Source organism: Erpetoichthys calabaricus, chromosome 14 (genome assembly GCF_900747795.2).
Source record: "Erpetoichthys calabaricus chromosome 14, fErpCal1.3, whole genome shotgun sequence".
NCBI lineage: Eukaryota > Metazoa > Chordata > Cladistia > Polypteriformes > Polypteridae > Erpetoichthys > Erpetoichthys calabaricus.
The window spans coordinates 85,104,568-85,118,526 of record NC_041407.2 but is presented as its reverse complement, the minus strand read 5'-3'; the positions used below and the strand labels follow the sequence as shown (position 1 = coordinate 85,118,526).

The following is a 13,959-nucleotide window of genomic DNA, read 5'->3' as shown; positions in this document are numbered from 1 at the left end:
AAGGGCTGTTTCCCCAAATGCTGATGCCGTTACAAGAGAATGATGACATAGAGTCATCTCTCTTAATTTTTGAACGTACGGCTATAAGATACCATTGGGAATACACTGAGTGAAGCACAACGGACCGATTATGACCTCGAGACTGAAGATGCTGCCAACTATGATTCTCTCAAGGCTGAGATACTAAAAAGGTATGGCATTTCTGCAGACCAGCAGGAAAGGCTCTGCCATGAGTGGTGGTTGGACCCAGAGCTGCCAACAAAACCTCAGGTGTATGATCTGTGGGGAAAAGCAGAGCACTGGCTAAGGCCAGACATTAACAACTCAAAACAAGTCATTGAGCAAGTTGCCTGCAACCTCCTGGTAACGCCCTCCCCAACTTCCTCACCCAGCCAGTCCACAAGCAGCATATAAAAACATGGATGCCTTGATTGATATGGTGGAGAGGCATAGGACGGCAGTCAGGTCAAAACGTGCAGAAAGAGGAGTATCTCTAACCCTCAACTTTCTCGCTGCAATGTGGGGTCCACAACCTGTCCAAAAGAGAAGCGCATAGCAACCCTACGCTGTTTCAAGTGCGGGGAGCCAGGGTGCACAATCCCCAACTGCCTGCAACTCAGTGTGCCAATGGACTGTAGTTGGACTAGAGCTGAAAGGTACTGTGCTGTTGATAACACCTTACCTTTTCCCTGGATCCAGGGTGGCGGTGAATGGCTATAGGGTTACTGCACTCAGACACAGGCAGCAACATCTTTATTGTCGCTCACCGTTACGTCTTATGCCGTTATATCGGCACCCGTTATAATGGCTTCTGTCTTCGCTCTGGCTTTTTATCCTAGACTGAAATTTCAGGCACAGGACTTGGCGCCGTGCTGAGCCAAAGTGTTGAAACTGTTGAACACTCAGTCATGTTCCCGAGCCGGAAATTGCAGGACAGGGCAACCATGTATGCAGTGGTGGGACGGGAGGCCTTGGCGATCAAATGGGCAGTAACACAACTGAGGTACTACTTCTTGGGCTATGAGTTCACCCTTCGTATCACACATGTGTGCATAGGAGATGGTTTACAGGCTCAAATAATGTTATTTCTAGTCGGACCAAGGGTTGGCACTGTCACCCGATCCTTTCTCCTTTTGTCCCGCTGCAGACCAGCCGAAGAACCTGCCTCTCAATGACATCACCACCAGTCTGGCCACTGATGACATCATATGCAGTACCCAGAATACATCTGCCTGCCACGTCAGTTCCCATTCTGGCCTCCCTGACTCCACCTCATTCTCCGTTCAGCCATATTTATAGGTCAGCTATCAACCTGTTAAGACAGTTTGGTTTCGGACTCTTGTCTGTTAAGACATGTTTATTTTTTTCCCCCAAGTATACAGGGTAGTGTGGTAAAGTGGGGTCCGCAGCTGGTTGGAGTTTTAAATAAATACTTCTAATTGCCGCACTTACGTCCTTGTATGGGCGTAGAAGTGTGACGAGAGCAGTTCCTGTGTGCGATGTGGAAGCGGACGGCCTTGCACTTAGTGCACAGGTGTAGGATCGCCCAGGAACCAAACTGGCACTGGGAGCTGATGATTTCCAATGCTGTGCTACACCCCCCCCCATATTAAAAGGAAAGTGTGAGTGCTGATCAACAGAGGTTTAAAGATGGAGCGAGGGAAGGCAGGAAGAGAAGAGATCCGGTGCAAGTGAGCGGATGAAAGGTGGAGAAGTCAGATAGCTGTGAGGAATGTTGCTAGGGGAGCATGTGAACAGCACTCAGGGGGATGATGGCCACTCCAGCTGAGTGACGTAGGAGCTAGAGTGGCTAAAGAGCTGCTTAGTTGGAGTGACTGGCCGAAGAGAGGCAGTGTGGCTGCAGGGGAGTGAAAGGCTCAGAGAGGCGTCCTGCGGGTGGTGCCATGGACCACAGGGGAGCAATCCTGGCAGTGGGAGTTGGAGGCTTTGGTGTAGTGCCCTGCTGGGGCCATAGACAGCAGCAGGGGCCCAAGACTAGGAGCAGCACTGAGAGTGGGCTGAACTGCTGAATAGATGCTTCCTTCACTGCAAGAGGCTGAATAGGGATAAGCTAAAAAGATATTTTAACGGGATAAGCTAAAAAGATATTTTAACGGATATTTTAATTGATGGATTTTAACGTCCACATGGACAACTTTCTTTTTATTGGATTATTTATTTATTGAACATTTTGTTGCACTGCACTCTTTTTGGTTATTTTGTTTGGTTGATATTTCATAGAAGCATTAGAGCACTTTTTACATCTTCCCCTTACTATGTGTGTATTTGTCCTCATCAGCAAAGCTCATCCTGGTCATGATTATTGATGGTGTCGGGTTCAGGGCATCCTGGCGAGACCTGGTAGTGTGGGACTGACCCACACCATCACAGGTGGCCACCCCCAAACCTTTCTGTGACTCTTTAATCATTCTTATTACTCTCTATATGTATTTTTTTTAGGAGTCACACAGGATGGACAGGCATCCTGACAGGAAGTCGGGAAAGTCCCTTACCTAGATGGGAGGCCCCAACCAAACAGATAGGCACCCCAACCAGATATGTACCTAATACCTTCCTTGGCCAGGAGAAAAGAAGACAGGGAAGGACTGTCTCAGAGGCGTATTTAATTCCCCCAGGTGATAGATGGCAGCAGCCCTTCATATTAGGGTCCATTTGGAACCTGCTGTGGACTGTTGGTGCCGCAAGAGGGCGCTGTAATGAGATGCGCTCCCCAATTCATGGGACTTTCGTATGACCCAGAAGTACTTCCATCGGGCAATGGCCCTGACACTGGAAGTACTCCCAGGTACTCAATAAAAGGGGCCGCACTCCCTTAACCAGGCAAGTGGAAGCTGGGAGGAAGGAAGGCAACATTCAACTGAAAGAGGGCACTGAGGTGGCAAGAGGAAAGGAATTGTAAGGAGGATTGATTTCTGGAGAAAAGAAAACCTGTGTTTGTGCTACTTTGGAGGTATTTTGTAATAAATCTTCCATTATTTAAACCCGGGACTGTGCTGGTGTGTTTCTTTTGGGGCTCTCTGACACCCCTGTTTCATTACAATATATATATTGTCACACATGCGCATGGGAGGCAGCTAGAAGGACCAAAAGAAGGTAATTTGACACAAGGCCAGGGGGTGGCAGTGTGCAGTAAACTTTCCTCTTTTATCTCTGCAGACCAGACATGGGAAATTCTGCCCGATTCTGATGACATCCCTTCCGGTCCAGGCCCCCCAAGAATATCACTTCAGGTTCCACACAAACCCAAAAGAACTTTACTTCCGGTTTCAGACCCTGATGACGTCAATTTCGCCAACCTGCCTTAAAAGGAAGGCAACCTCCAAGTATTCAGTTCTATCTTGGATTCAACTCTGTACACATCTGTGCAACCTATTTTGCCTTTTGCAGCCAGGATTCAAGTATACGGGTGGCTGCCCCAAACCTTTTTTTGTGTGTCAAAGCTATTTATTTTCAGGATATCTTATTTAAGAAAATAAACAAATGTGGGCAAGAAGAATATATGACATTCACAATAAATTACATTAACTGATTCAAGCATGCAACTTCCTATCATCATCATATTTATATAAACTTTTAAAATATATCTCTTAATGAAGTCATAATTTAAAGAAGAATTCCCATACAGCATGAACAATGTGTCACTATGTTCTGAGAAAAGCATCCAACAGTCCAACACATAACCTTGATTTTAATCAAAACCTACCAACCGAAAATCACTTGATCCTGCCAAAAATTGATTTCATCTATGTTTGTCTGCTGCCAAAGCACTTTTAAAAGAACAACCTACATCTAAGAGGCCTCAAATCAATAAAGAAACTAAAATCAAATTACTATACATTTCATAAAGGCAGCCTGTTTTTCTGTTGGTGAAGATTTTGTAATAAAAAATAAATAAGCTCAATAGAATAAGAAAAAAATATCTTTAATATGGTTTTAATTTTTATACTTTATGAGAAATTGTTTTCTTGTTGTCCTCTGAGATTTCACCAAACTCTTAATTCACAAGAGCAATGCAATTAGGAAGCTACTATACAGTGTTCCAGTTATAATCAGTCACTAGCTGACACAGTGACAACTGATAGCATCTGTCCGTAGAATCCCGAGATATGCAATAAACTAAATTCTGACTAAAATAAGTCATTACTGGGTAATGATTTTATTCAGCATTATTCTTTTTTTTTTTTTTTTTTTTTTACTAATTTATAGTTATGAGATATATACAGGATATATTCGTAATCAGCACATAAAACAAAAGAGTACAAAACATTTACAGTACATCAAATTGGAGAAGTATATAAATGGAAAGAAAATTGGATAAGGAAGCAAAACTGGGTCCTGCACTGCACTGCTCTGCTCTGCACAAAGAGTAAGGCAGATGATGTAGCTTTAGCTATGCACCTAAGAGATCTTAAAATGTCTGTACATCCATGTCGATTTCATTGCAAAACCAAGCATGCATTAGACTTATGGCTGGTCCTATAAATTATCCCTTTAAAATCAGACAGCACTTACCAGCATGCTTTTCCATTACAGGGTTCAGAAATACAAGCAGCACCTAAGAAAGGATAAAATGTAATTGAGAATATGTAATTATATAATATTGAAAACAATTTCTAAAAATGAGGTTATGATGTATTTTCAATTAACATTAGGAGATCACACATTTATCTTTGCCCGAGTTTATATAGTTCATTTAAAAATTAACAAGTACAAACAAGTTCATTTAAAAATTAACAAGTACAAACAGCAAATAAACAAAACAGAAGGGAGACTATTTAAACAAGTCCTTGGATATTAGCCACACAAGTATTTTACTTCCTCTTGGATAAATCTTACAAAGTGCAACTCTCACTGCAAATTATATCACTAAAAGTAGCTTAGTTGAACAGAAAGCCATTAAGAGCATCATTATCTTCCAACAATTTCCATATAGCACACAAATCAAAAATGTAATTTGAAAGAAAAATCATTAACTGTAAATTAATGTTTGGAAAGCAAAGATCTTTCAATATCCATTATGATACAGGTTTTAGGTTTCTAAGATCACTTTAAATCTTTTAAGATGGGTACAATAGACTCAACTGCAGTTATATGATGTTACACAGGCCATTCTCCAAACAATCTTAATAGTGAGGAGAAGAAACAATTTCTCATCAAGTGTCTGCTTTGTAAAATAACATACTTAAAGGGTGTTAATTTGTTAATTGACTTTTTATCTTTAAAGTGCCATTGAGAAAAGGAAGAATCCCAAAGTTTCAAGGCAAGGTCCATGCTTAGTGATCATGAAGTACTGTTGAGTTTAATGTTTGCAAGAGGAAAGAGGAATATTACTGTACTCTGTGCATGTGACATTACATTTTATATTGAAAATACACAACATAAATAATTTACACAAATGAAAGGCTAAATTAACATTAACAATTTACCCTGAGTGTTTAATACCATCCAAATATGATGACATCTTGAATTTAAATCCCAATTCTGCGCAACACAAAGGAGAGTCAAATGGGTTGTTGTTTAATTCCTGCTTTATCGATTTTTCTTTGTAATTTAAAACTGTCCACCATGAACTAAGAGGACTAGTCAGACATGTAAGTACTTATGGTGACAACCCAGCAAGAAGTTCCTGCAATTCTGGAATCTAATCAGACCCAAAAAGAAACAAATTCTCAACTCATATGAGCAGAGACATTGATAGAGGGACAGTGTGGATGACAGACAGGACATCTATCAATAACAATAGGGTCACCATTTAAAAAAAACATTTAAACCTTTGCTTTCTTTACTTCACACATTCCACAAATATACCAGTCAATGCAGGGTACTTTGGCTGGTACTTAAAATAAAGTACCCAAACATGTTTACACAAAGTACCTCTATACATGTGACAAATATGAAACAGTTGTGCTGCACTGCCTATATTTACAGTACATTAGTTATTCAAATTTACTTGAGATATTTCTTTTAATTACTTAGACTGTAAAGATTTTGTTCCAGATCTCAACAAAATCTGAAGAAATATTGGCAATGTGAAATGGACAAGTAGTCAGAAATCTGAAGGCATTCAACCTTTTGACACCTAAAGTTTACTTTAAAAAATTATCTTAACAGCCATGAAACACGTTGCAACAACTAAGCCAAGATAGTTCATAATTACAGTTATGGATTTGATTAAATTAACATCACCTAAAATTTGAAAGAAATCTTTAAAACAATTAATAAAAAAGAACAAATTATAAACAAATAATAATAATGCCACAATTTCTTTAAAATACATTGAACAGTTTGTGCTAAAACATACAGCATTTTATTTCAATGAGCTTAATGGCTTACCTATCACACGAAAATCTCAGTCCACTGCCTCCTTCGTCGCTGTCTTTAGCTTCTACAGCATTTCCCCTCCTCCAAGAGAAAAGTTCAGCTTGATAAATTATTATCAATGATTAAGGACACCGCACATGTAGCTTTTTGCAGAAAGGCAATCTGTAGCAGCTTAGGCAACGGGAGATGTGTTGTTTTCTGAAAGGAGAAAAACAAAGCATTAGTGTGCTTGTGTCAGAAAGCATTTTAATCAGCTATATTTCACACAAGTGAAAAAATGACGCAGTGAGACAGATGAGAGGAGTCTTAGAAAACTTTGCCTTATAAGAATAGCCTAATTTAACTATTCTGTTTTGGAGCTATTTCAGGACTTCAACAGTAAGACAGTACTGCAGGAAGCCAAGACATCATTATCTCTGAAATAAAAACTACACTGAGAAAAATCACGTTTTTTTTTTTTAAAGCACCCCAGCTAATTTCTTGACTAATAAAATAATTTTGACCTAGAATCTTGCAATCAATTAGATTTTTGGACAGTGTCATTTAAAATTTCATTCCTTTTACATACTGCAAATATTCAAAGTTATTATTTTCTTTAATAAATAACAAAATCTTGTACTTTTAATTGTCCCTTTTATACAGAACACCATGCCAAGGCATTTTACATGTAAAGATCCATAACATGACTACTATATTTATTTGAAACACAAGCTGATTAAATGCCTTGCTAAGAGTCACAAAGTGAGCAAACAATGGGAACTAAACTAGCAACCTTATGTCAGAGTCCAGATACTTAGCCACTGCGCCACACTGTCTACCTTTGTATACCAGGAACAAAAAGATTAAATGCGAAAGAACGTCTTGAACAACTTTCTAAATATCAAGTTAATATATGTGGCAGATAAAGAACAATATGTTTATATTAGTTTTGTTCAGTACAGTTAACATAATTGACTCACTAAAATGATGACACAGTCACTGTGTATCTTTTTCTGAAGTGGTGGTGTGTAATTACTCATTGTGACAGTGCTGGCACTCATTTTATCAATTTATTACAACAAACTGACACTATGTTGAGTCATAAATATACTTTTCTCTTTATTGCAATGAACTCAAAAAGTAAGTTCTACACAACATGAAGACAGAAAAAAAAATCCTGTGTGTATACAGTGCATCTGATAGCGCTTTGAGTACTGAGAAAAGCGCTATATACATGTAATGAATTATTATTATTATTATCTGGAAAGTATTCACAGCGCATCACTTTTTCCACATTTTGTGTTATGTTACAGCCTTATTTGAAAATGGAATACGGAAAAATTCATTTTTTTCCTCAGAATTCTACACACAACACCCCATAATGACAACGTGAAAAAAAGTTTACTTGAGGTTTTTGCAAATTTACTAAAAATTAAAAAAACTGAGAAATCACATGTGCATAAGTATTCACAGCCTTTGCTCAATAGTTTGTCGATGCACCTTTGGCAGCAATTACAGCCTCAAGTCGTTTTGAATATGATGCCGCAAGCTTGGCACACCTATCCTTGGCCAGTTTCGCCCATTCCTCTTTGCAGCACCTCTCAAGCTCCGTCAGGTTGGATGGGAAGTGTCGGTGCACAGCCATTTTAAGATCTCTCCAGAGATGTTCAATCGGATTCAAGTCTGGGCTCTGGCTGGGCCATTCAAGGACATTCACAGAGTTGTCCTGAAGCCACTCCTTTGATATATTGGCTGTGTGCTTAGGGTCGTTGTCCTGCTGAAAGATGAACCATTACCCCAGTCTGAGGTCAAGAGCGCTCTGGAGCAGGTTTTTATCCAGGATGTCTCTGTACATTGCTGCAGTCATCTTTCCCTTTATCCTAACTAGTCTCCCAGTTCCTGCCGCAGAAAAACATCCCCACAGCATGATGCTGCCACCACCATGCTTCACTGTAGGGATGGTATTGGCCTGGTGATGAGCGGTTCCTGGTTTCCTCCAAACGTGACGCCTGGCATTCACAAAGAGTTCAATCTTTGTCTCATCAGACCAGAGGATTTCTTTCTCATGTTCTGAGCGTCCTTCAGGTGCCTTTTGGCAAACTCCAGGCGGGCTGCCATGTGCCTTTTACTAAGGAGTGGCTTCCGTCTGGCCACCCTACCATACAGGTCTGATTGGTGGATTGCTGCAGAGATGGTTGTCCTTCTGGAAGGTTCTCCTCTCTCCACAGAGGACCTCTGGAGCTCTGACAGAGTGACCATCGGGTTCTTGGTCACCTCCCTGACTAAGGCTCTTCTCCCCCGATTGCTCAGTTTAGATGGCCGGCCAGCTCTAGGAAGAGTCCTGGTGGTTTCGAACTTCTTCCACTTACGGATGATGGAGGCCACTGTGCTCATTGGGACCTTCAAAGCAGCAGAAATTTTTCTGTAACCTTCCCCAGATTTGTGCCTCGAGACAAGCCTGTCTCGGAGGTCTACAGACAATTCCTTTGACTTCATGCTTGGTTTGTGCTCTGACATGAACTGTCAACTGTGGGACCTTATAGAGATGGGTGTGTGCCTTTCTAAATCATGTCCAGTCAACTGAATTTGCCACAGGTGGCCTCCAATTAAGCTGCAGAAACATCTCAAGGATGATTAGGGGAAACAGGATGCACCTGTGCTCAATTTTGAGCTTCATGGCAAAGGCTGTGAATACTTATGTACATGTGCTTTCTCAATTTTTTCATTTTTAATAAATTTGCAAAAATCTCAAGTAAACTTCTTTCACGTTGTCATTATAGGGTGTTGTGTGTAGAATTCTAAGGAAAAAAATGAATTTAATCCATTTTGGAATAAGGCTGTAACATAACAAAATGTGGAAAAAGTGATGCGCTATGAATACTTACCGGATGCACTGTAAGTATTGAATCATTGGTGTAGAGGTTTACACACAAGTCTAATGGATTATAAATGACATGTATGTGTTGCAGTTGGCCCCTGCCAATTAAAATTTAAAATAATGGTTACATTTTGTGATAAACACTTCAAAGTTAAGGAGTCATTATCCAGGTTGAATTTGAATGACAGCAGTGAAAATAAAGACTAAATAGCATTCCTAACAAGCTATAAATACATAAATCAGGAAAAGGGTACAAAACAGTATCCAAGTGTTTTTGTATTTAATTAAGCACTCTTGGCTTAAATTTCAGAAAGCGTAAGGTACATCAAACCAACTAAATGCTGCCTAGCAAAAGGCCATGCCTCAGAAGTGTCTGTGTAAACAACAAAACCACAAAAAGTCTAATAATAACTTTGTAGGAGGTAAAAAGTATGGTAGCTGAGGCTAAAGTGAAGGTACACAAGTCAGCACAACAGGTCTGCATAACATTGTTCTGTAAGGTAGAAAGTCATTTCTTTGGAGAAAAAAGGTAGTACTAGGGTGTTGTACTGTGTTAGCCATTATGAATGTAGAGAAAAGCCAAGTAAAATGACACCTTTTATTGGCTAACTAAAAAGATTACAATATGCAAGCTTTCGAGGCAACTCAGGCCCCTTCTTCAGGCAAGATGTAATAAAAAAAAAAGGTATTAAGTTTGCCAGAAAGCATGAGATTGACTCTGTGGTCAGATGAGCTAAAGACAAAACGTTCTGTTCAAAGAGATACTGTATATACATGGTACAAATAAAACACTACTCACACACATCTACATTGAAGTATATGGATGGTAACATTTTGCTGTGGGGTTTCTTTTCATGGGCATCAAGTTGAAACAGAATTAAGAATGGAGGGTTGAAAATATAAGAAAACACTACAAGAGCACTATATCAGTCTGCTAAAAAACTCAACCTTGAGCAAAAGTTCATCTTTCAGTGGGACAAAAATCCCAAACACAAGGTCAAAGTAACCTTAGAGTGGCTGATGGAGAAAAGGTGAATGTTTTGCAATGGTCCAGTGAAAGCCACGATTCACTGAGTACGTTACGACTATTTGAAAATAGTTTTACAAACGTCATCCAAGCAACGTGGACAACTTGCAACAAATCCTCTCAGAATATCACTCTTTAATAGCATGCAAAGTTAGAACCATATTTACTGCACACATCATATGTGTTTTCTAGTCATATGATTTTTTTCTAACATAAAACAATGTTACATTAAAAGAAACTGTGGTTCAGTTCCTTGAAATAAAAATATCTGAGAGCAAAATGTAGGATGTTATTCAGTATTATTATAGAATTAGTCAGAACTCTAAATATTTTTTCAAAGTAATATGCTGTCAACTTAGTAACATTTAAAATGGACAACCTTTATTTAAATAAGAATAATGCAAAATGTAAATATAATTAACAAAAACAAACATTAAACGACAAACAAATAATACAACAGATTTTTCATGGTAAAACTGCTTTTACGGAGCACACCAGAAACGTTCCGAGCGTCAACTAGATACATACATATACATACAAGACTGCAAGATTGTTACAGTCTGCTTTATATATAAGATATCTTATCTTATATATATATATATATATATATATATATATATATATATATATATATATATATATATATATAGCCGACGCCTGCTGTAGCATACGGCGGTGTAAGAATAGGAACGGAAAACGGTGAGAAAGGAATTCGGAAATCAAGAAGAAATAAATACTTCTTGAAAGACGCAGTGTGCATATAGAATTTCCGGCCAAGCAGGATTACATGTGAAAGTGATAAATAAATCGGGCTTTCCGAATTTACATACTATGGCCAAGGCATCCTGATAGTTTTGTTGCATGTATCTTGGACTTCCTGGAAATGTGGACGGTAATATGATCATTTTGCCTACACGTACATTGTTATTTTCAGCGTTTGCTTGCAGTGCGTCTGATAGTTCGACACACAGATCTTGTTGATGTAATCTGAGATAGTTGAGACGCGCACCCTCCGTTTTAACATATGCATCTACGATGTACTGTTGGAATAGTTTGCCGCTGGAGTGCAAAATACTAAATGTATTCCTCATTGCTAATCTGTACGCGTAAAAATTGGTATTGAGTAAGCCTTATTCGCTTGGCGGTTCTTTTATCGGGAACATGTTGTAAATCTTTGTGCCAGCCAATGTCTCCGTAAGGGAAGAAAAGTGGGTAATAAAAGTGGGTAAACCATAGGATCACAATTCATATTGAGCGTGGAAATCTGTTTACAGGAGTTGCCTATGGGATAGATGCAAATGTCCCTTTCGGCATTGTATCGTCGTAAATCCTGCCTAGGGTTTTCCTTGAAAACCATTCGTACAGATGCTGTTGGATTGGACTGAGCGATTTCATGCATGTGTTTGTATGATTTAGCGAAGGGGTTGATGGTTCTGAGCATGGAATCCAGCTGGAGAAGTACATTTTCGCTGCATGCAGAGTTTGCTTTATTTTGTAAGCGGACTTCAGTAGCTTGTGCTGTGTCAAACCATACAACTGTCCATATCCTGGAGAGGTAGAAGTGTTAGCATACAGTGGAGAGATTTGGTGATAAATTTGCTCGTGTATTTTAAAACAGTATGGTCCGTGGCCAGGAGGTTGAGTTATCTGTGCAGCCATGGAAGCAAACGCTAGAGAAGAGTTGTATTCTCAGATGTGTTCACGATAATTTTTAGCTTCTGATGTTTGCTGTGTAAGAAGCTATTGTAAAGACAGGTGGCTCCCGCAAAGGAGGTAAAGCTACTTTACCGTTGTGGCAGCACCTCGAGTACTTGTTGGATGTATTACGCTCAGCAGGCCAGTATAGTGCATGACATGGAAGAGGACGAATAGGAATCGAGAAATGCCGTGTCAGCTGCGTGTGGGCAGGACTGGTTTTGAAGTGGAAGCAGGACAAACCAGAAGAGAAATATATATAAGAGAGATATATATTCATTGCATTCGTAGTCTGAGTCCTGACGACCTACCAGGTAACGCTTGTGGTTGGTCTGCCATTCGGCAAACATCCGCCACGGTTCCCTCTTTCAGTTGCAAGAAGCAGATCATGGAATGTTGCATAGTTTACTGTCAAATAATGCTAAGAGTATGCGACACATGTTTCGCCCTCATTTGGGCTCATCAGGCATACACACTCTACTGCTTCCCTCTCGGGAATCGAACCTCGGACATCAGCGTCAGAGACGAAGCCCCTTTACGCTGAGCCATGGCGTGTGGTTCGTTTGTTTGACAGCCTGTAGGTCCGTAGTAATTACATTCATTGCATTCGTGTACTCTTTGTATTATTTGACAGTAAACTATGCAACATTCCATGATCTGCTTCTCGCAACTGAAAGAGGGCATCGAGGTGGATGTTTGCCGAATGGCAGACCAACCACAAAGCGTTACCTGGTAGGTAACCACCCACACATTTCAGGTCGTCGAGACTCAGACTCTGAATGCAATGAATGTAATTACTCTGGACCTACAGGATGTCAAATAAACGAACCACACACCGTGGCGCAGCGTAAAGGGGCTTCGTCTCTGACGCTGATGTCCGATCCCCGAGTGGGGAGCAGTAGAGTGTGTACGCCCAATGAGCCCAAATGAGGGTGAAACACGTGATGCGTACTCTTAGCATTATTTGACAGTAAACTATGCAACACACACACACACACACACACACACACACACACATATATACATATGTACATATACATACATACATATATATTTATATATATGGTTGTTCGTGTCATAAAGACAGAATGAGTCACAAAAATAATTGGGATTCCAACCCAGCCAACTCTATTTAATTTCAAAACCAACAGGCACACAGTGGTGCTCAAACAAAGAATGGTGGCAGTCACCTCCAGTTCACCCTCTGGTGGTCATTCAGAGTGTCAACTGGATGATAACATGCATACAAGACTGCAAGATCACCCCCCACCCTACCCAGAAGGGGGTGGGTTAGGGTTGATTTCACCCTACAGTATTTTTAGTCAACCAATGAGAAACATGTGTACCAAGTTCCATAAAAATCGCTCCAGCCGCTCAGAAGTGATGCTGGAACATACATACATACATACATACAGAGACTTTTATATATATATATATATATATATATATATATATATATATATATATATATAGATAATTAGAAACTCAAATTTTCAATTTTGTTTTCCTACTTATATTATGTTTACCTAAAGATACTGTTTATACAAAAATCAAATCTTGATATGTCCAGCTATCCATATTACTAACCGAGAATGCTAAACCGGATGATGGACGCAGGCACATCCGGCCATGGGCCGTAGCTGCAAAAAGACGTACTGCGCAGGCGCAAGAAAGGGCGGACGGGATACACACCAAGAGGGGGATTTAACAAGCCCCTGGAACACAAAAAAAAGAACACAAAACCGCCCCACACACCCTACAAGCAACGGACGGGACACACACAAAGAGGGGGATTCAACAAGCCCCTGGAACACAAAACGAAAGAAGACGCTCGCTCAACAACAATCCTCACCCACACACCCCCCATCCCCCCCCCCATCCAATCAATAAGAAGTGACACCCAAAGCCACATATCTAAAGGAAACGTCCATATTAAACATACGTCATCTCAAAACCTTCACACTAGGCAGCATAGGTGGATCTCATTAAAATAAAGCACTATTAACCGTTCAACTGGACAAAAGGCTCCATATTAACA

General features: G+C 40.0%; 1 protein-coding gene across 2 annotated transcripts in view; it reads right to left on the bottom strand.

Moving 5' to 3' along the window:
- Positions 1-13,959, bottom strand: part of LOC114664956 (phosphatase and actin regulator 4-like) — a 140,084-nt gene that overhangs the window by 103,957 nt on the left and 22,168 nt on the right. For both annotated transcript variants that reach the window (XM_051918857.1, XM_051918858.1), the window contains exons 2-3: positions 6,355-6,540; positions 4,534-4,576 (exon numbers count right to left, since the gene is read on the bottom strand). In XM_051918857.1, coding sequence (XP_051774817.1) covers positions 4,534-4,549 — 16 coding nt within the window. In that variant the 5' untranslated portion in view covers positions 4,550-4,576; positions 6,355-6,540. The remainder of the gene's footprint in view (positions 1-4,533; positions 4,577-6,354; positions 6,541-13,959) is intronic.